This window comes from Poecilia formosa, unplaced genomic scaffold (genome assembly GCF_000485575.1).
Source record: "Poecilia formosa unplaced genomic scaffold, Poecilia_formosa-5.1.2 Scaffold256, whole genome shotgun sequence".
NCBI lineage: Eukaryota > Metazoa > Chordata > Actinopteri > Cyprinodontiformes > Poeciliidae > Poecilia > Poecilia formosa.
In genome coordinates, this window is record NW_006800195.1 from 326,104 (window position 1) to 349,171 (window position 23,068).

The 23,068-nt window shown below is 41.6% G+C and overlaps 4 protein-coding genes across 9 annotated transcripts in view; 2 read left to right on the top strand and 2 right to left on the bottom strand.

Annotated features, from left to right (window-relative positions):
- The window catches only part of gnav1 (guanine nucleotide binding protein (G protein) alpha v1), a 28,059-nt gene extending 20,886 nt beyond the window's left edge, over nt 1–7,173 (top strand). The window contains exons 8-9 of one of the 2 annotated variants that reach the window (XM_007570180.2): nt 2,899–2,986; nt 6,054–7,173. In XM_007570180.2, coding sequence (XP_007570242.1) covers nt 2,899–2,986; nt 6,054–6,244 — 279 coding nt within the window. In that variant the 3' untranslated portion in view covers nt 6,245–7,173. The remainder of the gene's footprint in view (nt 1–2,898; nt 2,987–6,053) is intronic. The other variant, XM_016680777.1, reaches the window with a different exon arrangement.
- Nucleotides 7,121–8,395, bottom strand: LOC103150519 (neuropeptide B-like). The gene is made up of 2 exons (XM_007570186.2): nt 8,113–8,395; nt 7,121–7,677 (listed from the first exon to the last, which is right to left on the bottom strand). Exons 1-2 carry the CDS (start codon nt 8,374–8,376, stop codon nt 7,549–7,551), a joined length of 393 nt encoding a protein of 130 aa, XP_007570248.1. The 5' UTR covers nt 8,377–8,395; the 3' UTR covers nt 7,121–7,548.
- A 15-nt stretch (nt 8,396–8,410) lies between these two features.
- LOC103150518 (N-sulphoglucosamine sulphohydrolase-like) lies at nt 8,411–16,030 on the bottom strand. 2 transcript variants are annotated; one of them, XM_016680775.1, is made up of 9 exons: nt 15,845–16,030; nt 14,412–14,572; nt 14,209–14,314; nt 13,750–14,111; nt 13,138–13,219; nt 12,844–13,047; nt 11,272–11,438; nt 10,980–11,197; nt 8,411–9,914 (listed from the first exon to the last, which is right to left on the bottom strand). In XM_016680775.1, exons 1-9 carry the CDS (start codon nt 15,924–15,926, stop codon nt 9,731–9,733), a joined length of 1,566 nt encoding a protein of 521 aa, XP_016536261.1. In that variant the 5' UTR covers nt 15,927–16,030; the 3' UTR covers nt 8,411–9,730. The 2 variants fall into 2 exon arrangements, with proteins under 2 accessions (XP_016536261.1, XP_016536262.1); XM_016680776.1 differs by having other exon boundaries at nt 14,423–14,572; nt 15,845–15,934.
- A 68-nt stretch (nt 16,031–16,098) lies between these two features.
- LOC103150517 (sodium-independent sulfate anion transporter-like) lies at nt 16,099–22,458 on the top strand. Of its 4 annotated transcripts, none has more exons than XM_007570181.2 (15): nt 16,099–16,234; nt 16,558–16,716; nt 16,808–17,022; nt 17,806–17,998; nt 18,190–18,275; nt 19,512–19,731; nt 19,822–20,000; nt 20,097–20,169; nt 20,551–20,662; nt 20,743–20,798; nt 21,052–21,192; nt 21,269–21,396; nt 21,616–21,715; nt 21,792–21,925; nt 22,019–22,458. In XM_007570181.2, exons 3-15 carry the CDS (start codon nt 16,819–16,821, stop codon nt 22,124–22,126), a joined length of 1,734 nt encoding a protein of 577 aa, XP_007570243.1. In that variant the 5' UTR covers nt 16,099–16,234; nt 16,558–16,716; nt 16,808–16,818; the 3' UTR covers nt 22,127–22,458. The 4 variants fall into 4 exon arrangements, with proteins under 4 accessions (XP_007570243.1, XP_007570246.1, XP_007570244.1 ...); XM_007570184.2 differs by having other exon boundaries at nt 16,647–16,716; XM_007570182.2 differs by having other exon boundaries at nt 16,099–16,231.
- Nucleotides 22,459–23,068: the final 610 nt, after the last annotated feature.

Genomic DNA, 23,068 nt, shown 5'->3' on the forward strand with positions numbered 1-23,068 from the left:
ACAGAAAAGGTTTTAATCTGTTTTTAACAGACGCTGCTGGTGGAGCCTGGAGCTCCATAACAAAAGAGATATTGCTCAATATTTATTCACCATAGTCATGCTTTTTCATTAGCATCTTTGTGTTTCTGGATGGGAAAGAGAAATCATTTTAAACCGACAGTATCATGTCTGTTTTACTTTGCGAACTCCTTCAGTCATACTGTAGCTGTGGGAAAAGGACAGTATACTCAATTTTAATTCTAAAATGATTGAAATCCAGCCTCAAGTTTACAAAGACAAACACCTGAATCTGCCTTCCCAGGATGAGCAGCAGTTAGACACTGCTGTGAAGGTCCTTGATTCATAAAAGTCCTGCTTCGGATGTGTGTGTGTCAAGTAAACCTGTTGCAATAATCAATTATTAATCGCATGATCGTTTTAGATTTGTAAAATATCTTCCACTAGTGTTGAGTGTTCTGTAATAAAATAAAGTTTGTTGGTCTTTGAGAAGCTGAACATGTGTAATTAAGGCTCAGAACAACAATATTATCGTTTATCGCAATAATTTATGAGACAATTTATCGTCCAGGAAAATTTATTATTGCTGTATAATTTGTTATTGCTAATGTTAAAACAATTTGAAAAATTTGAAATGACATAAGAAATGACCTAATGAAGCAACTGTTTGCTGGAAATGTTATAAGACACCTTCCAAACAAATTCAAGTCCATCAGTCTACACTGAGTTAAATTACTCACAAGTACAAGAATATTCAAGGTTGTTGCAAATCCTAGCAGATTCACCAAACAATTAGATCAGATTAGATCAGATTAGATCTGAGGCTTCGATACACAGGCTGGCACAGCTGTACTTTACCTTTAAATCCTGGCATGCTGCTGCCAAGTCAATAAAAATTCAGACTTTGTTTCCTCCTTCATGCCTGATGCTGAAACTGATGGTAGAGATGCAGAAACATTCCTGGATATTCAGGGAAATCCTGCAGTTTGTGAATGTACATCTCAGTACATATGTGAATAACATGGCAGTGTCACTGTGATGAGATGGCAAAGAAAACCTTAGAGAAAACATTTTAAAATGAGCTTTATCAAATTTGACACAATTTAGGGATTTTTTTTAAACTTTCCTGACCAGCTGAGAAAGGGGATTTAGTTTGGTTTTATTGGAGTTTATGACAGTCATAGGTTTGGATCGTGGGTGAGAGCTGGAGTACCAGGAGGAAATCCACCAAGGATGGAAATTGTCAATTAATAAATTAATCTTATTAACTAACAATTAATCAATAAGCGGCCGTTCTCCGTTATGCAGCTTGGCTGAATGAGCGCTACTAAGGTTACTTAAGGAGTCGACTGTTTTTATTTCAAAACAGAACTACATAAAGTTCATTTTGCATCCTATAACGGACTTTGTTTGGACCATTTCTCTTTCCCGTTCTGGGATGTCTGCACCGTCTTTGTTTCTGCATCAACTGGCTCTGTTTTACGATGACCAGTGGCTCCCTCTGCTGGATGGTGGCCAAACTACCGCGCTAAAAAGAAGGTTTAAGCGGATGTTATTAGTTAATTGATCTGAACCAGTGTTGATCTTGTAAAACATTTATTGAAAATTGTTCATTTGTTTGTATCCCTAAAATCCACACATATGTACAGGCAAAACAACAAACAAACTATGTATTTCATTTTGCTGTCAGATTCATTCACAATAGACCCAGCATTAGCAGAACTCAGAGGTCCTGAGTTTAACTCATGTCGACTCAGATCCAATCTGACGAGTCAAGACAGCATCCAGGGCCAACAGGATCCAGATGAACTAAACTTCCACAAGTTCTTCTTGAACAGACGGACAGAAAAATGCTGCTTGATAAACGCTGCTTCCTCACCACTAATTGAAAAGCTTGTTGTATTTAAGCTCGTCTTTGTCAAGGTGACATTTTCCCCCCTCTATTCCAGCTTCCTGTGTGTAATAACATTAAAACTTCACAGCAATGAGCTCACAGACTTAAGTTAAATTTAAAGCCCACTTAGTTCAACTTCTGAGAACGCTCCTGTGTTTTCCGGCAACATTTCACCGCTAACACGGTTTTCATTAGTTCAGGTTAATCTGTGTGGAAACAAAGACATATTCAAAGTTCAAAAATAAAACTTCACTGTCCTGATTACTTTCTAATCGCATCACAGGCACGTAGTTTTGCACATTTCCTCCTGCAGAAAACACCAACTAAGTTTTTGTTTTATCTTTTTTTTAGTCATACAAACTTATTTAAAGCTTCATTACAGCCGAATGGGCAATTAAAATGCCTGCGTGTGACGTGTTTATGTGCCGGCTTTGTGTGTGGGGCGCACATTACGGCGGCTAACAGGCTCATTAAATAAAACTGTTTAATGATACGTGTTTTTTTTTTATGTGGCAGGATAATTTGTAACCTCCACCTCAATTAAGTCGTCACTGTGGCTGGTCAGTGATAATTACACACCTAGGTGTTGCTCCGCATCCTGTTTATTGAAAATCTGCTCTACCTTATCGCTCCTTTATTATTATCCGGGGGCTTTTTTCCGCTCTTGTTTGACTTTGTGATCAGACAAGCGGGGGAAAAGGTAGAACAAAGTCACAGTTTTAATTAGTTGGGTACAAAGCCTTAAGTACCAGGACGGTGTTTTCCTGAGACGACGGGCAGAAATGCAGATTTACGGACGTGGTCTCCGATCTGCTGGCTGGTCGCGTTCACATGATGCATGAGAGTCATGTGCCGCTATTACCTAATATCAATACAGCTATTGATTTTTGGGTGAATCTTTCTAAGTGACAGTAAATCTGCCTGCTATTCCAGATGGCATTCTGCAAATCAACGTTTTCTCAGTTCCTGTGCTTCCAGCCGACTTTCTCTGTTTGTTGTTGTTGCAGATTTTATTCATGAACAAGATAGACCTTTTCCAAGACAAGATCTTGCACACAGGACGGCATCTGCGGTTATATCTGCCACAGTTTAAAGGTAGGACGGTTCCCTATGCATCCATGTGAACAGCACAATGTTTGACCAAAAATAGATGTTTCTAATGTCACTGACCTCTATGACCTCAGAGACGTGTATCATTGAAAAAGCAGCATAAAGGTTTTTCATGGAACTGTTACCAGAAAAACCTGATCAAAACTTATTAAGAATCATTTTCCTGTTGGAAAACCCAGCTGGATCAAAGTCTCAACCATCCGGCCTGCAGCGGCGATTGTCTGTCAAACCAAACATCCTATGAAAGTTCAATCAATGAGCCACTTCTGCCGCACTGGGAGGAAGTTTGGTACGCAGGCAAAATAAATCCAATGTCCAAAACTTGAAGGTTGCAAGCAAATAACCAAATCAAACTTTTCATTGTTTCCTGCTTCTTCTCCTGCTCTGGTAAGAAAACCACAGGCCCCAAACCCAGTGCATACTGGTCCTATACCAGTCCCTATACTTATAGAAAACAGACATGCAGTTCTTTCTGTCCTACTTAGAGAAACAAATTAAAAAAATGAAATAAAATCAATAATTATTAACCTACAAGTAAACTCTGAAAATAATACAAAATATAAAGTAAACTAAGAATAAACTAACAAAATTCAAATTGATTAAAAAAAAAAGAATAAATATCTTAAAGACGACCTTCAGACGAAAGGAAACTGGTCAGGAAGTTTAAACTTTGGTTTAGAACTTGGAGTCAGTATGTTGGTAATATAAACAAAACTTCTCCAGCCTCAATCTAGACAACAAGCTCAACGTTGAGAGTGAAATTAGAGACTGACGTTATTAAAGAAATGCCTTTTGGGAAATTTAGTTTGTGTTGTGTTCACTGTAAATGTGTATTTTGATTAAAGCTCACTCTAAGGTATCCAGAAATTAATATTCGAATGTCTGATGTTGTGTTTATTAAATATTTATGAGAAGGAAATGCAGCCTGTACCTTCAGCAGATCTTTATTAGCTCTAAATGCACTAATTTGCTACTACAAAACAACTAACAAAATATACATGATATATTAATGGTGTCTCAGAAATGTATAATATTAACAAATATACATGCATGAGTAATATTTGATACTTTATTTTGCACTGATGTGTAAATATCCAGACCCTTCCTTTAACCTTGACTTTTACCCATCATCTCATTTCTCTAGAGGGTTTTGGGTAAACCTTTCGTATTCCCATCATGCAGTCTGATTAGCTCCTTATCTGAGATTTGACCAGTAACTCTCTGATTCTGTTTCTGATGAGCTCCATTACAGACATGCTCAGCCGTGCATCCGTCTGCCTTTCCTGCTCATGTTTTATGCATTAAATAAATAAATAAGAAAAAATGCTTCTTGTTCCACCTCAGTAGTTTACTCAGACACGTCGGTCCTTAAAACTCCATAAAGCGATGCATAAACCCAAAGCCGGTTTGGCAGCTTATTAAGCACAGAGACGGGGCTGATGATAAGCTCTCAGTGGCCCCACATGCTGTTATTTCTGGAGGTTTTGTATATCTGCTCGGTGTCGTGCCGCCCGTGTCTCAGCGGGCTCAACGGGAGCCGTGTCCTCTCTGCTCTCATGCAAATGTCAATAAAAATGCTAACGCGGCTCGGATTGGGGTCAGCCAGCAGAGCGACCTGAGCGCCGATACGATGATGAGTCCGAGCTCTGGCTCAGGTTCGCAGCTGCGGCGAATTAATCGTTCTTCTAAGCCGTTTCAGTTCATCCGCGGTGAAGAGACAACATCAGCACTGCAAAGTGACCTCGCTCTGGTTTTAAAAGAACCAGTTTGAAGACGAAGATTTTCATTTGAAACTTGAAGTTCATTGTACTTCGCCACATTGACCCAACATCTTTATTTTTAAGATGTTGCTGCTGAAGGAGCAAAGTGTTTCCAAACTTTCTTCCTTCTTTGTCCAGCTGCTTCTCGTGATTCTGATTACAGCTTCTCTCTCCTCAAATAAAACTGTCTGATGAAGATGCACAGAATATGTTTGCGTGAATCAAGTCTGATTTTGTTTCCGTCCTGAGCAGCACATAGATCAATTTTGGTCAGTTCCAGCATTTATAGATTTTACATCTTTACTAAGACAAAGTTTGAATACCCTAAAAAAGTGATTTTCATGTTTTATTGGCAAATCGCACAGCTGCTATGTAATATTAAGAAGTCTGGGACAATATGAATTTGAGTTATTATTGTTGTTATTGTTGCCTAACAGATAAAATGTGCATTTCTGTAAAGAAGGAAGCTTTTTGCATAAAGTGTTGACATTGTCCTTTAGCGTACATTCATGCAAAAATGTAAAAAAAAAACTTGCAAAAATGAGTCTGATGCAGACACCAAGACAAACCACTAGATGTGTTTTTCATACCGTGGATCACAAACTGATCCACGGTAAAAACAGGGGATAATTAACACACTTAAACACTGTGAAAGAGCTTTTATGAAAACCTAAAGTTCTTCATAAAAGCTCTGAAATAGCCCTTTATCATGCAGCTGACTCACATGCAGTGGTGTTTTTTTGTTGGTTCATGATTTGTGATTTAAAAAAAAAACAGGTAAATGTTCTGTGTTTTCATGTCAACAATCTGATGGCTAAAAAATTAGTCTGGAAAAGTATTGGCATTTTTAGATGTAACATCTGTTTGAAAACAGTAATTAGTGAAATTAGTTAACTGAACTGTAACTTGGCTCAAAGTTTGTCAAAATGCAGCTGAGAAGGAAACATTGTCGTTCTTCTTTCACACGTTCTCTGATGAATTTCTAAACACTTTGAGTTTTTTCTTGCCCATTAGAAACAGCTGCACCAATAAAATCCTGTAGCCAATGGAAACTTTGTTAAAGAGCATCCAACCATTAAGGCTCCAGTCAGGACTTTAATTAACCCGTCGCTTTCTCTGTGCATGGGGTCATAGTTCATTTGCGTTCCATGCAGAGATTGTCAAACCTCTCAAGCCACACGGGTTCTAGAGGACGGATTTACGGCTGTACCGGAGAGGCAAACCATGACAATGAACTGTTATTGTTGTTATTAATGAGAGAAAAGTGACCTAACTGTTGCTCAACCCTCCAGGCGCGGACTGTGACGTCGATTCGGCCGCACGCTTCATCCTCGCCACCTTCGTCTCGCTCAACAACAGCCCCAAGAAGCTCATCTACCACCACTTCACCACGGCAACCGACACCTCCAACATCCAGGTCGTCTTTCAGGTGGTTATGGAGACGATCATTAAGGAGAACCTGGAGGCTGTGTCGCTCCTGTAGCCACCGGCGGCGGCGCCTCAGTGAAGTTTCATTTAAAAAAGACTGAAATGAACCAAAACAAAGTTTGTCCTCTATGAATATTTAACTTCCTACAACTGCAAAAACCAAGCTCTGAAGCTTTTTGCTTCCAAAACACCCCGGGCTTTCCTTTTTGCATTTGTGACTGAAGCACAACAGAGAGGCGCGGTGAGGATTTACTGTTTGTCCGCTTCCTTCCTCCTCGCAGGATTCACCCATGCATACCGTCGTGTTTCCCCCCTCCCCCCCTTCATCCATCACCTTGTCTCTGCGCCGTGCGTCACAGCCTCCTAATGAGGCGCTCATGGTCGTGTAACTACTCACGGGTTTGTGTTCGCCCGAGATCCCAGACCCAGCAGGGCATCTTATAATCTGTGCCATTAACTGTCCCACTGACTTAATACCAGCCACCAGTGATGCGGCGGCGGAGCTTATTACAAGCAAAACGTGTACATTAAAAACACCCCAGAGGTCGTCTGACTTGGGTTTTAATTTCCTTTCTTCCCACCTGTGACACATCGGCTCTTAAACTCTGATTTACAAAACACTGCCTCCTGCGTGTGTGAGCTGTGGCGTTATCTGTTCCGGAGTTTGTTTCTGAAGGTTCCCCTGAGCGACCGGCGGTGCCAACTTCAGTAATAAACAATATTTGTCCATGACTGACGGAGCCTTTCACTGAAACAAAAAAAACACCCCAAAGTGCTTTTATATGATGAAGCGGTGATGTGTGTGTGTGTGTGTGTGTGTGTGTGTGTTGTTTTAATCTGAAATGTGAATAAATGTGACTCTGTCCTCTTTGACAGACACGAAAACAAACCTTTCAAGGTTGTGAAGCAAATTCAGACAACAGCAGGTTGATATTGTTTGTTTGTTCATTTTAATAGATAAATAAATAAAAGTAATTTACAGGAGTTCTGGAAAACTGCAGATAAACCTCTGGAGATTTTTGAACATTTATGCAAAGGGGTTGGAATGAAAATGGCTTTATCTGACGGTCTGGTATTGGGTTTTTTTTCCCCCCTGTTTACATTTTTTTTCTTTGCAACCAAAAGCAAAACGAACATTTTTTTTAAGCATTTTTCTTTAAATAAGAGAAAACATTCAAAGTCTGCAACGGTCCGTCATCATCATAGCAAAAATCTCCGTCCATCCCTCATCTCTGTTTAGATTTTTTTTTCTGCTTTTCCAGAAAAGATCTCTGGTTTTTCTCTCTCTTTCTATCTGTTTTCTTTCTTTCTTTCTTTCTTTCTTTTTTTTGGAGGACGATGAGGAGGATTCACGCAGACTCATGCGGACAGGCAGTCCAAGGAGTCCAGGGTGAGGAAGACGTCTGCCTTGCACTGGAAGGTTCCTGTCCCGTCCTGCAGCAGCTCGCAGCTCTTCAGGTTCGGAGAGATGTCCTTCAGGCAGATGGCCTGGAGTTTGGAGAGAAATCAAAGTTGAAATGAAACACGGTGTTGTCTTACAATGTCACTGCTGAAAGAAAACTCGTAGAAATATCAGAATCAAATTCAATTATGTATGTTTGTATATGTAAATCAGTGTTTGTGTGTGTTCACTGATAGGATTCAGCCCAAATATTTCTAACTAGCAGAACAGCTGTTTGTTTTGCGCTTTAATCTGCGCCTTTGCGCATAACGCGTAAGTTTTTTGTTGTTGTTTTTTTTGCAAGCCACACATATATACATAGCGCCATGTACTCTATATCGGAGTTCCCTTTGCATTTCAAAGAACGTTTCACTTTTCATGCCATCTTTAGCAAAACAGCAACTCTTGAGCGAAAAGCACGATTTTACGCGCGCAACCACTCTGAGCAGAAATGAACTTTCTGCTCTCTGAGGAGAGCCTACCATGTTCTTCAGGACGGAGATTTGCTTGTTGGTCTCTTGGATCAAGTTGTTTCCCGCCGCCTCCCCGCTGTCCATCACCGTCTCCTCGGACTCGGCTCTCCGGACGGTCGGAGACCTCCTGATGCCGGACAGCAGCCCGGAGGCGCGGCCCACAGAGTAGTAGTTGGGTCCGGTCACCTGCTTGTACCAGGCTTCGACGGACTGGCAGGAGATGAGCAGAGACACTCCGACGCACACCACGGCGAACGTGACGGACTTCTTCATCTCCAGGACGGTTTTGGCACTTTTTTGAGGGTTAGGGGGTTGATTTTTTATTTTATTTTATTTTTTTAAATTTTACGCAGAAGAAAATAGCGCTTCTACAGGTCTGCTCCTTCGGCTGCGGACACTTTGTTTTTGCTGGAATCTTGGAAAAGTTTCTGTTTCTTATATAGGGAGGCTGGGTGAGGTTTATCGTGACACAGGACATTCGTCAAATCAGAGCCAAGGTGGGCGGATGATGATGATCCGTCTGTAGAAAATGGGGTGTGTGGAGGGGAACGACGCTAATTGATCCGTTTCTGATGGGCTGCTGGAGCCACGCCATCACGATGCGTGTCTGTGTGTGAGGTATGAGGACGTCACTCCTTCTGACGTTTTAAGGGGTCAAAATGAATCTGTCGTCCTTGAAAGAAATGTGAGGCAAGAGGTCACAGCTTAAGAGGAAGGTGTGGGTTTCATGTGCGAAAGTGGACAAATTATTACTGAAAATACCTGCAGATGAATCTATAGCTGATCACGACGCAGCGCCTGAGTCCGTCTACGTCAGTTTTATGCATTTTGTCCCGCAACAAACACAAACTGTAATTTTTTGTTGTTTTTTATCGGGGTTTTATTTGTCAGGCCAGGAAGGAAATGTGCAGTCTGCACATATTTTAAAATTTTCTTTACATACACAAAAATGTGAAAAGTGTGGTGTGTATTTATATTCAACCCCCTAAGTGGAGCCACATCGCTGTACTTTTATAGTTCCAAATTTCTCTCTTTTTTTATTTATTTATTTTTTTTTGGTTTATTATTTGTAAAGAAAGAAACAAATGCAAACTGTGCATCTTTTCCCTTCCACTTGACAATTTTATACTGTGTCCATCACATAAACTCCTCTGTGATTATGTGACAAAGCGTGAGCTAAATTAAAGCATGTGAGTGTATGTTTGAAAGGCTCTATCTGGGTTTGATGTGGAGCTCAGGGGAAACGTTATAATCAATAAAAAAAACATTTTTAGGACACAGGCTGACTCCTCCGTCAAGCGCCATGAACTCCTCTGAATGGCGTAATTAGCAGATCAGTCTTAGTCAGCCAGACTGAATAATTAAACAAACAAACAGTTAAACTGTAATTATGTTGGGTTTCTATGAGAACGCGTCATGAGACTTCTGATGATGGAAGGTTGGTCTTAGTGGGAGACAAAAACAAATGTTGAAGGAGACAGAAAAACTGAAACGATGTAAAGAATTAACTCGAGTTTTATTTCTTATTTACAGCTTATTCTATTACAAAAAAATAGAAAACCAAATGAACGAAGTTATTTGAAAATATCACGTCAGCGAAGATGGAAGAAAATACCATCAGAGCAAGTCAGAGGCCGTTGTAGAGGGGTCTGCAGTGAGGCTCCAGCTTCTCCTCCAGGACGTAGTCCGGCCCGCAGACCCAGGGGTCTCCCGTCGCCCACTGCCATTTCTGCAGGAGCTGCCTCAGGTTGTCCAGCACGCCGCTGTAGGACGGGTCCGACGCCAGGTTCTTGGCTTCCTGAGGGTCGGTCCTGGGTTTGTTCACAACAAAACACTATCAGGTTCCTCTGCTTGAGGAGTATAAACCCTGAGTCAGTCTGAGTGTATGAAACATTAAACGAACTATGTTTAAAAATGCGAATAATACGCCGTTCGCTTCGTCTGCAACTGGTCCAGAACTCGGCTGATAGGTTTTTAACTGGTACCAGTAAAACAGCCAGCATTACCAGTTCATTACTGGTTCCCTCTTAAAATGTACAGGCACATCTGAATAGTTTTAAATATCAAAAAGTCAAATCTGTATAGATTACTTACACACCGACACATATATTTTTGTGAAATGATTATTCCTATTTATTTTGATTATTAAGGCTAAGAGCAAAATACTTTCTCCACTATATACACACATATATATGTATATGTATGTGTGTGTGTGTGTGTGATCTACCCGTCTGGTTGTAATCCAATTATATAAACATACTGACGTTTTTCCTCTTATTATGCTACATAACAGCTGAGAACAGGGAGGGGGACTGAAACTAATGATCACTTACAATATTAATTTATCTGTCATCATTTCTGAAGCAACAGTTTGTCACCTAAATGAAGAAGAATGACCATCACTTCTACACAAGGCCTAAGACGGCATCTTCGAAAGACTAACAAGCAAAAACGATGGATGACTGAATACTTAGCGGCTCAGTTTATGGTCGTCTGACGCTCAATGTTATGTTTTAGTGTTTTAGGGGGACAAGAACAACTTCTGCTTTATTTACCTCAAAATCACTGGAGAAGAGAAACTGCTTAATGCATAAATTAACTTTAACTTTTAAGAAAAAGAGGAGCGTTTTCTCTTATTAAAGCTGCACAGAATTTGAACAAATTATATTTTCCTTATGCTGCAATTTCAGGAAATATGGGACTGGTTGATTTTTTAAATTAATTTCAATGTTCAGATTTGGGGTTTTTTCCCTTAAAGATTAAAAATCTTGATTTAGTTTTACTCTTTTTCTTTTTTATTTTTGGTTAAGTTGTGTTGAACAAATTTCTCCCATATGCGTCAGTTTTCAACCTGAACCCTGACCCTGGACTCAGACCTGGTGTCGAACAGCTCCCAGCGCTCCCTGTAGTAATACTGGTCCAGACTCTTGAACCAGTGAGTCGGCCGCTGCAGCCTGGTCCGGTTCAGCAGGTCCTGGAAGGTCGGGGACACGTACAGGTCCTGGTCGATGGGGAAGGGCATGCGGTAGTGCATGTTGTGAAGAAGGTGGTACGCCCCCTGGTGGACGGAGCGGATCGGGTAGTACATGGTCACCTGAAATCAGAGCGCATTTCGTCAGGGCCTGGAGTTTTAAGTTCCTCCTGACTGAGCGACGGTGAGGTCTCGACCTCGTGCAGCGACTGGCTGGAGTACACCGTGTTCCAGCTGCTGGGGTCGGAGGTCAAAGCGGGCAGCAAGGAGCGGCCGGTGAGGAGGACCTGCAAGGACGGACTCTCAGGGAGGATGTAGGATGGATAGGGGATAGAAAACCAGTCCAGGACGGTGGGAGTGATGTCTGCAGAAACACAGAAAGAAACAGGAGGATGACAAATATGGAAGATAAATTTAAACTGTGACCTGCTATCACTGAACATTAAATCAGCTCATAAATAGATCAAATTAAGAAGTAGCTCATCGTTTTGCATGATTATCGAGTAAATGACACAGAACTAACAAAATCTTCATAGTAAGAGTCTGATGCAAACACTCGTCCACAGAGCTTGATCAAAATGCTGCAAATACACCGATCAATATAAATGATCAAATTCACCAGCAACGCATAAAAAGCTTTTTCCTTGTCGGCACCGATCTGCAACAGTGTTTTATTTATTTATTTTATTTTTTATATTCTGTTTAACAAAATCTGTGCATTCTGCTAAATTATTGTTATTGGTGTTCTCTGTTAGTCTACATTTTCTTTTACATAATTTGCGCTGACTGATAAAAATGATCTGATCTTGTGAAATATTAACAGTGTGTATTTTAAAGAATATAAACGTTTCTTCATTAGCAATATTGACATTAAGTTCATGTCATCTTAGCAGCTGAGCAGCTTCTGTTGTGTTCCCGTGTCTCCCTCTAGTGGCAGCAGAAACACATTGACCGGAGAAACTGACACTGAAAATACATATTCACTGTTAAAACCCTTGAGGGGTTCTCTGAAAGCTGGAAGTGCGTGTTGTCCTGCTAATGTTCTCTCTGGTCAGGTTATTGTCAAACCAGATGGCCTGACGCCTGTTGAGGCCAAAAAGTGACGTTTTTACAGATCGTCAGGCCACACGGGCCTAAATGAGCTCAAAGAAAGTGACAGCACTTTTGCACGGAGTTGATACTGAGACTCAACTTGTATCTATGTCTTGTGATTTGGGTGACAAAACTTCTCCGATTGACGATTTGTACCTGAGAGCGGTGGATCCCAAAGCTGGGACCATGTTTGTGATGACAGGACAGAAATGGATGCTTCCTGGCATTTCTCTTCAAACAGCTAGACTGGACACAGTGGCTAGATAAGGCTGGGTCCTAATCCGCTCAGATTGTCACAATTTCCACTATTTGAAACATTTCAATTAGTCCTGAGACTGTGGCTCCAGGCAGCTTCAGGTAAGCAGATGTTTTTTGTTCCCATTTCCAGACTATCGAAGATCAACATTTACATCCGTCTTACTCTAGACTCATGTTCTCTTGTCCATCCAGTTTTGAGGAGTGGCTAAAGGAAATAGTCCTGTCTAAAAAATAGGTATTACATATTCTGATCAGCTTTAAACTGTCATGTTTAAGTTTCTAAAAATGCTTTACTTACAATCTTGCCATAACTGTACACTGTTTCCCGTTATATAACTGCATCCTCCTAATTATAAGTACCCAGAGAGGATTGGAGGTGAGTGATCCGCTGTTGGGTGGAGGATGTGGCCGTCTCTCACCCAGCAGACTGACGAAGGCCTGGCTGGTGTTGCCCCACCGCTCCCTGTGCTCTGGGGAGGAAACCAACATGGGTTCGGCGGTTCCAGACCGATACAGGTTGGTTCTGCCATTGGGGAAAGGGATCCCGTTGTCAGAGCTGTAGATGATCAGAGTGTCGTTGTCGTAACCGGCATCCCGCAGCTCCTGAAGAACCAACCCGATACCTGCAGAGGGACATTGTGGGTTAGTCTTCCTCATCCTTTTGTTGTTGTTGTTTTGTTTTTTTTTTGCGCTTGTGAAGGTGCTGAACAGACCCTGATCCAGCCGGCTGACTGTGGTGTACTGTGCAGCCAGGTCGGCCCGAGCAGCCGGTGTGTCGGGTACGAAGGGAGGAACCTGAAGACGTTCAGAGTTAGAAACACTGCGCTCTGGATTTAGTTCCTCAGAACGACTTGAATCCATTTTATGAATCCATTGAAAACCTTACACCACTGACCAGGGCTGGGCAATAAACCAGTAACAACATATATAGAAATAGACACCTAATCAATATCAATACAAAACACATCTGATAGAATATTCAATAATTTGACTGCACTTCAGAACCGCACAGCATTCTGGGGGATGTAGGCAGAGGAAAGATTTCACCTGCCAAAGCAAGGCAGGTGACATCAACTAACTCACTCTTTGGTTACCTAGCAACAACCTGCTGAGCAGAAGCTTAAACATAAAAAACAGTCTGTGGAGTGAAAGAGGAAAATTAGGACAACAGCTTGAGAGGAAACTGTGGATGAAACAGAAAGGTCACGTCACCAGTCTGCCATTATTTCAGATATTTAAAACAAAAATCTAATCAGCAATTATCGATATCGACTGATATGACAACCTTTTATCATGATACATTTTGCAACAGCGTTGCCACTCACCTTAACTTGCTCTGGTGTGTAGTACACTGGCTTCCAGTCGGGAATTAAACCCATTCCCGGTTCTCCGTTCCCAAACTTCTCACAGAAAGCCCCATACTGGGGCTGCGAATGGCCACATCGGTGGGTGTCATGGAAGGCCACGTAAAGAAAAAACGGCCTCTCCTCCTCCTCCTCTGCGTTCACGCCTCTTACTCGCCTTCGCTCGGCTGCTTCCTCCTTGTGAGTCTGGAAGAACTTGCGGACCAGGAGTTTGATCCGGGTGATGTTCCTGCCCACTTGGAGGACGGAGCTGTTTTCCTCCGTGTAGGCGAAGTCAAAGGGGTAAACAGATCCAGGACCGACGTGCTTCTTCCCGATTATACCTGCGGGAATTGACAGGGAAAAAAAAAAAAAAAAAGAGATCAAAGGAAGGCAACACAGAGTGAAGAAACGTGATAAGATGTCCGTTTTTAAATGAACCTGTGTGTACGTCGGCCTGGCTGAGGAGCAGCGGTAGACTCTGTACTCCGTCGAATGAGTTGAAGTGATGAACTCCCTGATGGAGGCCATACATGCCGTTCTGATGCTGAAAACACAGGACTAACCTCAGTGACATCAAAAAGGAGGGACTGGCAGGTACAGGTAGGTGTGTGTGTGTGTGTGTGTGTGTGTGTGTGTGTTACCTGCGGCAGACCCGTGAGGATGGCGGAGCGGCTCGGGGAGCAGCTGCTGACGGATGTGAAGGCGTTCCTGAACACAACGCTGCGTTGGGCCAGAGAGCGCAGGTGGGGCGTGTGGACCACAGAGTTATTATAGACGTCTGTTTCAAAACCTGCATCATCAGCTGGGGAGGAAAAGAAAAAGAAATTCATCTTAACTTTATTGTTACCTGAAATGGGGTCTGGCCATAGTTTAACAACTTTGTAGTTGTCCACAAAACAGTCGATGACCTCCTCCACATGGAGGATAAGCCACAAAAGATCACAGCAAAAAAGCCGGCTGCTCACAGAGTGCTTCAGCCAAAAAGTTGAGTGGAAGGAAAAAGAGTGGCAGAAAAAAAAGGTGCAAAAGCAACAGAGATGACAGCAGCAAAGCTGATGTAGAAAATTGGAGAGATTTTCATATTGTGTGGACTGTCAATGGTTTAAGATAGATGACATCAAGGTCACATGCTAAAGGTGTCACAATTATCATGTCAAGACAGGATACTGTTCACATGGATGTTGAAAAGGCTAACATTACTGTATGAATCATTTTTTTAACTGAATTTTGGTCTCATTACTGTTGGATATAAATGGAATATTAACTTCTGAATTGGATCACCAATCAACATTTCCTATCTTGTAATGAAATGAGATGCACCCATATTTATCCTATTTGATCAGTATTTTGTATTAATAAAGATAACTTTTAACAAATATAAACCAGCCTAGCTGCTAGGAAGAACATAGAAACGTAAAATAAATGACAGATGATGACACAAGACTGTTGCATAGCTCTCTGCACATAGAGATTTGTCAAACCAAACATCTAACATTCACAAATCAATAAGTTGCTGCTGACTGTGGTGATATTTTTGCACGCAAGCAAGCAAATAAAGTCCAATGTCCAAAATCTGAAAGTTACGTTTTAGTGATTAGTTATCCAGTTTGGCAAACAATGCACAAAAATCCTCTTTTTTACTTTCCTGCTGCTTCTAATATGGTGAAAAAACAAAACAAAACTTTAAACAGTGGTTCACCGCAGTGCATGCTGGTCTTATACCAGTCCCTTTTACAGAAATTGCACTTCCTGGCTGACTTACAAAGGCAAAGAGCAAACAAAAAAAATATTATGAACTAAAAAAAACAACCAAATAAAAAACAAACAAAAAAAAACTAAAACTTGTAAATAATCAACAACAACAAATATAAAGAATAAAAAAAAACGAAGATATCCAAGAACAGATTTTAACAAAACTCAAAATAATACAAATAAAGAACAAGTAGCTGGAACAGATACTGGTGTAGCTAATGAAATAAAGAAAGACTGGTACAAACATACAATGAAATGATACCTTAACAGTTTAATTTCCAAAAAGTTTAATTTTTATCCAACATATTAAATAGTTACGCACCAATAATTAGAAGGACATTTCTTCTCTTTGACTCCGACACGCGACAAGAGGCTACAAGCACAAACAGCAACTGGATCCGCATAATGAGGGTTTAAATATCTGCTGAAAACCTGAGAAACAAATCAGATCCGCAGCTCTTTAAACGTTATGATATGCGGAGACAACCAAAAGCCGCCATTCTTTAAACTTCCGGAAACAACTGGCGCTCCCGTCACGTGACAGCGGTCACGTGACTTGGAAGAAAACGGGAAGTTGTTACTGTGAACGTCTGAGTCGGGTTTTAGAGAAGTGGATTTTAGCAGCTATTATTTAACAGAGGTGGATGTGAAAAATCACAGCCTGGCCGATGAAAGGTGCCGAGAGGAGGACTGCAGTCAGCACAATGTGGTGGTATATTATATTCTATTTTTATTGTATTATTTGTCTACCCTCATTTCTGTTAAATTTTAATATCTCACTTCTTTGAAATTGCATGGCAACAGAGTGCATATTCCTAACATTTTGAGTTTAGTCGTCTTGTTTGCTCATACCTTTATGGATAGCTTCCCTAACACAACTTTAATCAGTCAGGATGTTCAGGTACATGAATATCACCTGTCTGTCACATGATCTTCCTATGACTGTCAAAGTCACACACCTGAGCATAACCTATGGGAAGTGTGGGAGGAAGCTGACAAGTTTTGTTTGTTTTTGCGTTTTTGTTCCACCTGAAGGTAAGGAGTGTGTTTGCTTTTGAGAAGTTCACACAGGAGCGCAGACACATGCATCCCCTCAGAGCAGGTGTGTGTTTTTTTCCTGAAAGCTGGGAATCACAGCAGGAAAACCAAACGACCCAAAGCTAACGAGCTCAGCAGGGAAACCCTGAACTCACTGTGAGCGCTTTAATTCTCTTCTTATACACACATTCCTAAATATTTAGATTGATTTTTTAACTTCTTTTTAAATCTTCTCTCTGCCTCCAAGGGTTTGTAGAAATGGATCGGCCGCTGCAGGGAGGACAGTCGTCCCGGCGCTGCTGTGCTTACAGCACCCTGAAGTCCTGGCTGCCCATTCTCTCCTGGTTACCCAAGTACAAGGTGAGGTACCTGCAGATGGACCTGCTGGCGGGCCTCACTGTCGGGCTGACCACCGTACCACAGGCTCTCGCTTATGCAGAAGTGGCCGGACTTCCTGTTCAAGTGAGGTTAAGTTTGACTTTTGATGAACATGATGTTTTTTTTCTAATGTCTTTTATTTCCCCCAACTGATGAAACGCATCAGAATGATGCTACCACCACCATGCTTCTCCCTGGACTTTATGATTCACTTTGTTCATTAATGTTCTTTAACAAACTTGTGCGTTTTTGTAATAAGATAAATTTACACACAAGTGGACTCTATTTACTAATACAGCAACTTTAACACTTTTTAGCATTTTAGCATTTATTTCAGACAGGAGCAAAAAAACCCCCCAAAAAACAGAAACAAACATGTATAAATAAACAAGTAAACAAAAAAAGTAACGCAACAATCAAAATAGTCCAACAACAACAAATGTCTGAAAAGAAGTAGAAAGAGCATGTGTTTATTTAATCCTACTGACAACTGGTTTCACTGGATTTTATTTAGTACTAAAGAGGACTGAATACTAAAGCATGCCAAACTTTTCTGATTTTCATTTGTAACAAATTTTTAAAACCTCATATTCTTTTCATTTAACTTTATAATCAAGTGCTGCTTTCTGTTGATCTATCCCGTTAAATCCCAATAAAATGCACTGAAGTTTGTGGTTGTAATGTGGCGATCCGCTATGATTGAAAATATAACAAATGAGTGGGATTTACGTATTCAGCTACATATAGTTAAAGTAAAATTAACTTATCCTATTAATGAGGGCATCAGTGGGTTTGTGAGTTGAGATGCTTTCAATCAGAAATGTTTACTCGTCACAACAAACGTTGTGCTCTGGTCGTTTCTCACAGTACGGACTCTACTCTGCCTTCATGGGCGGCTTCATCTACACGCTCCTGGGGACATCTAAGGACGTGACACTGGGTCCAACGGCCATCATGTCCCTCCTGTGTTTCTCTGTGGTGGGCGGCCAGCCTCACCGGGCCGTCCTGCTCAGCCTCCTCTGTGGAGTCATCCAGGCCGGCATGGCGTTACTCAGATTGGGTAAGAGATGCTGCCGCCGCCGCCGCCGCAGCTTTAAAGATGTTACTTGAGCTAACGCAGATCCTCTTTTTAACTTTGCTGTCTGTTCTTTGCACGTTTAAAATGGCTAAAATAAATTGGCAGAAGTAGCAGAGATAAAATCTCCCGTCTGTTTCCGACTGATTCTGTCTACAATTCATTGTTTTCCTCAGGATTCCTGCTGGACTTCATCTCTTATCCTGTAATAAAAGGCTTCACCTGCGCTGCTGCAGTCACCATCGGCTTCGGCCAGGTCAAAGTGAGGCTACACACACACACGCACACGCACACACACACACACACACACACACACACACACACACACGCACACACACCTCTTCATGCTGTGTGACCTCAGTGTTCTATCGGCATAATTATCAAAGTGTTGAACATAGTTTCTTTGAACAGAATGCAACAACAAATTGCTCAGTTTTAGTAACTGAGAAATTTTGTTCGTTCAATATTATTTGCTATTTTTAATAGAATTGAAGTTAAAATGATATGATCTCAGTTCGATAGTGTTTTCCACAGATGTGAGCTTGACCTCTTCAACTGGAAAGCCAATCTGTTTGGACATGTCAGTATTCAGAAAGTGGTTTGGCATCGCCTTGCTGAAATCACCTGTGATATCCTGATAGCTGTGTGTGCGGCTCTAAAGCTTTCGTCACAGGATACAGGAACTGCTTTTTAATCAGCGTCAGAATGAGAAAGCTTTTCGTTGTCATGATGACTCCGCACAACCAAAAGCTGTTTGAATTGACGCTGACAAATAACAGCAAAAACAAAATGTTGAACAACACGGCACTGAGGAAGAGCAAAAAAGAGTCGTTGCAATAACATCTGTCAGGAAATTGGTTATATTTTCGTTTATTGTAATGCCTGCTTCATCCCAATCTGCTGCAGAAGGCTGGTGTCTGTCTGCAACGAGTTTAAACCAGAGTGTTTATGTTCTCTGTGCTTTTTAAATTATTTTGGCACAACTTTGATGCAGATTTGTGTTTAGGGCCAAATTTTAATTTATATTAATGACTTTTAAACTAAACTAAACGGAGCATTCAGTGCTCTTTGGAGACTTTTCCGCCTATTCAAATACGCTTTCAGGTAGGTTTGAATTTATTTTTGTCCTTTTTTGTTCATAGAAAATTGTTTTATCATTTTCCATAAAGTGAAGATATTTCTTCTGTTATTTGAGCAATTTGCATATACTGACAAAGTTCAAAGTTTTTTGTGTGGGGGTGGTTTTGCTAAAAAAAACAAACATACACACACTTTAATTACTAAACTTTCACTTAAGGGCATATAGAGCCTTGGATATTTGCTATAAGATTATATAGAATGTATGTCTGTGTATATATAATGTATGAAATAAAACTTCATGTTGGTTCAAAGCATGAATGTTCAAACTCATTGTGGGGTTTACAATGCTGCTGAACTGGTTTAAGCTCCTTCTGTTTACGTGTGTGATGTGGGTGGTTAAACTGGTTCCCGATTGCAGAACATTCTGGGAATCCGGGATGTCCCTCACCAGTTCTTCCTGGAGGTTTACTACACCTTCCACAAGATCCCAGAGGCCAGAGTGGGCGACGTGGTCCTGGGCCTGGTTTGTCTCGCTCTGCTGATCGCACTGATGTTCATCAAGTCACATCCGGGCTCTGACCACGGATCATCAGTCTACTCCAGATTCGCCAGGAAACTGGTGTGGGCTGTGGCCACCAGTCAGTACTTCTCTCACATTTTCACAAAAACTAAAACCTGGTTGGTTGAACTTCTCAACGTGAGCCGTTTCCCCTCTTTGTCCTGATCAGTGCGTAATGCCCTGGTGGTCGTGGCTGCGACTCTGGTGGCGTTTTCCTGGGACGCTTTTGGACATCATGTGTTCACCATCACTGGGCACACGACTCAGGGACTCCCGCCGTTCAGCCCCCCGCCCACCTCGGACACCACGTCCAACGGCACCGTCGTCTCTTTTAGAGAGATTGTAGAGGTCAGAAGCAGAAGTCTGAGCTGCAGGATTCACTTCTCCATTTCTCTCTGACACGTGTCGCTGACCAGTCATGCTTTCTCGCTGCGGTCGGTGCAGGACTTTGGAGGAGGGCTGGCTGTGATCCCTCTCATGGGTCTGTTGGAGAGCATTGCTATCGCCAAAGCTTTTGGTAAGCTCCTTTATCGGTTCTTACAATGTTGCTCTACTGATCGTCATCCAGAGTACAGGAACCTCTGATAACTTTTTTTCTCTTCAGCTCAACCCTAAAGTTTTCTACATTGTGTCTAAAATGTAATGGTGCCATGAAGGTTCCCAGGAGCCAAAACATTCAATACCACCAAGTAAAAAAATGACCCTACTGAATAAATGCGGTCTAATTAAATGCTGGACTAATCTAAATTAATGCAGCAATAAAACCTGAATTTATTTTAAGGGTTTTCCACGTTATATCCAACAGTTGCGGCGAGTTGTGGATGATTTTTTTATTGAATAAAGTCTTCAGCAACAATGGAGCATCAAGTTCATCTTGTCTTTGTCTGTTTCCTCCCAGCCAGTCAGAACAGCTACAGGATCGATGCCAACCAGGAGCTGCTGGCCATAGGTGTGACCAACATCATGGGCTCCTTCGTGTCAGCGTACCCCGTCACCGGCAGCTTCGGACGGTTCGTGTTTGGCTCTCTGAAGGATCTGCTTTACCGTTCTTTTTAACTCTTATATCGTCAACATGCTATCTTCCTCTTAGGACGGCGGTGAACTCTCAGACGGGGGTTTGCACCCCAGCTGGAGGCATCGTCACCAGTAGGTTTGATCCTTTTCCTCTCCTGCCCTCTTGTGGCAGACTGTGTTACTGCATCTTTCTGCTGTCATAATAATAATAATAATAATAATAATAGAAATGTCCTCACCCTCTAACTACAACATGATTCTTAGTTGATCTAAACTTGTATGTAAGAATATTATCATGTTGATTAAACAGCAGAAAACTCCAATGGTTAGTTGAATATAAAAGCTAAACCTTTATCTGTTTTTCCTCTTCTTTGTGCATGTGCAGGCGTGATCGTGCTGCTGTCGTTGGCCTTCCTCATGCCGGCTTTCTACTACATCCCCAAAGCTTCTCTGGCCGCCGTCATCATCTGCGCCGTGGCTCCTATGGTTGATTACCGTGTCGTGATGAAGATGTGGAAGATACGTCGTAAGAGTCTCTGGGAGATTCTCCAGGTTTTCCATGTTTCTGTCAGTGTAGCTAAGCTGCGACTTGTCATGCACAGGGCTGGACCTGCTTCCCTTCGGGGTGACATTCCTGCTGAGCTTCTGGGAGGTGCAATACGGCATCATCAGCGGTGTGGCCGTCTCTGGAGCCCTGCTGCTGTACGCCATGGCCAGACCCAAGATGAAGGTGGAACGACATTACTGATGAGATGCTTTTAAAACCAAACATTTGGGCTACCCAGTGCCTTTTATAAAATTGTGCAATATTTGGATCTTGTAAGATTTTACAAAAAATAATAATCAGTGATCTGTTGCACAAAAGAGGAAAAAAATCTTCAAACTTTTTCAGAGCTGCAGCTGCAGCTATTTTTTAAAAATCATAAACCACGTTTTCTTTCCTGTGCAGGTGTCTGATCACGGTGTGTTGGTGATCGAGCTGAGCAGTGGGCTCAGCTTCCCTGCTGTGGAGCATCTCAGCCACATCATTCACACTCAGGCTCTGCAGAGTAAGAGCATCTCCATCCGGTCCTGTTGGAAAAACTTTAGTTCCTCGTCTTCACATGTCCACCTTCTCTCCGCCAGCCTGTCCTCCGAGGTCCGTGGTGTTGGACTGCCACCATGTGAGCATCATAGATTACACAGTGATCAGCGAGCTGACGGACCTGCTGAGGCAGTTCAAACTGAGAAAGGTCAAGCTGATGTTTTCCGGGCTGCAGGTGAGCCTCTCGTCCTTTCGGTCTTTGGCCGATAACTAATGGAGTAAACAGTCGTCACCTTTAATCTCCCTCTCGTCTCTCCGCCTGGTTCAGCCCGCCGTTCTGAAGGTTCTCCTCGCAGCTGATCTGCAAGGCTTCAGATACACCGACAGCGTGGAAGAGGCGCTGCAGACGGAGTCGGCGAGCCTTTTCGGCGACTAAAACCCGACCTGCACGGACCTCCACCTGCACGGACCTCCACCTGTTTGGGTTTAGACAGACGCAGCTGATCCGTCTCTTATGTGGGATGTTTAAAACACACGTTACTGACAGTCGAAGGAACCTCTCAGGAACATGCACTTAAGATTTCATCTGCTGAATGTGTGTTATTGCCTTTATTATCTACCTAAATTAACATTCCAGTTTGTTTGAGGAGAGGCTCAACACCATGTTGTTTGTTATAGTGTTTTACACTATAAATATCTTTTTTTTGTTTTCTTCCATTGACCAAGTTAGATTTTAAGAATTAAAAAAGTGGAAGAAAAAAAAATGGAAGTGATGCTTCAAGAAAAACTAACATTAAATAATAATGTGTTTTCTTAATTTATGAAGGATTTTAGGGAAAGTTAAATATTTTGTTTATGTGGATGGAGAAGTTCTGTCAAAGTGAAATAATGCATAAATGTCTTTGACGATATACATACTTTTTACTGGAATTTGTATCAAATAAACACTATTTTTTTTATTAAAGACTTACATTTTGACAAGGAAAAACATTGTTCATTTCTCAGTTTTTCAAATAGGATCGTTTTCTTTAATAGATGAAATAATTGTCAAAAAACAGTTATTTTTATTTACTCAGTTTATCTTTGAGTAAAACAAGTTTAATGATTTGAGAGCACACGTGAAAGAAGAAACCTGTTGTTTCGCTGTACGGTATTTTGCACTGTGCTGGTGTAAATGTTAGTTAATGACCTTGGTGAAGGTCACGAGCCGAAACGAGTTGGTTTCTCAGGTGTAACTGGAGTCTCCGTCTCACCAGATCTTTGTCCCTCTGCAGGCACCTTGAAACGTGATTTTTTTTTCTAGAAACGTTGAAATCTCTTGATTAGTTACACTTCCTCTACTGTACAGAACAGAGTGAAACATTTAGCCTTGAATGAA

What these genes read in the sequence shown, in the direction of transcription:
- LOC103150518 (XM_016680775.1), bottom strand. Translation starts at nt 15,926, where the DNA reads ATGCGGATCCAGTTGCTGTTTGTGCTTGTAGCCTCTTGTCGCGTGTCG. An exon ending in ACACACCAGAGCAAGTTAAG is followed by an intron (nt 13,220 to 13,749) that starts GTGAGTGGCAAC and finishes GAACGTCTTCAG; the next exon opens with GTTCCTCCCTTCGTACCCGA. An exon ending in AGTCAGCCGGCTGGATCAGG is followed by an intron (nt 13,048 to 13,137) that starts GTCTGTTCAGCA and finishes GTCCCTCTGCAG; the next exon opens with GTATCGGGTTGGTTCTTCAG.
- LOC103150519 (XM_007570186.2), bottom strand. Translation starts at nt 8,376, where the DNA reads ATGAAGAAGTCCGTCACGTTCGCCGTGGTGTGCGTCGGAGTGTCTCTG. An exon ending in TCTCCGTCCTGAAGAACATG is followed by an intron (nt 7,678 to 8,112) that starts GTAGGCTCTCCT and finishes TCCAAACTCCAG; the next exon opens with GCCATCTGCCTGAAGGACAT.
- LOC103150517 (XM_007570181.2), top strand. Translation starts at nt 16,819, where the DNA reads ATGGATCGGCCGCTGCAGGGAGGACAGTCGTCCCGGCGCTGCTGTGCT. An exon ending in CTTTTAGAGAGATTGTAGAG is followed by an intron (nt 20,001 to 20,096) that starts GTCAGAAGCAGA and finishes CGGTCGGTGCAG; the next exon opens with GACTTTGGAGGAGGGCTGGC. An exon ending in TGATGTTTTCCGGGCTGCAG is followed by an intron (nt 21,926 to 22,018) that starts GTGAGCCTCTCG and finishes CGCCTGGTTCAG; the next exon opens with CCCGCCGTTCTGAAGGTTCT.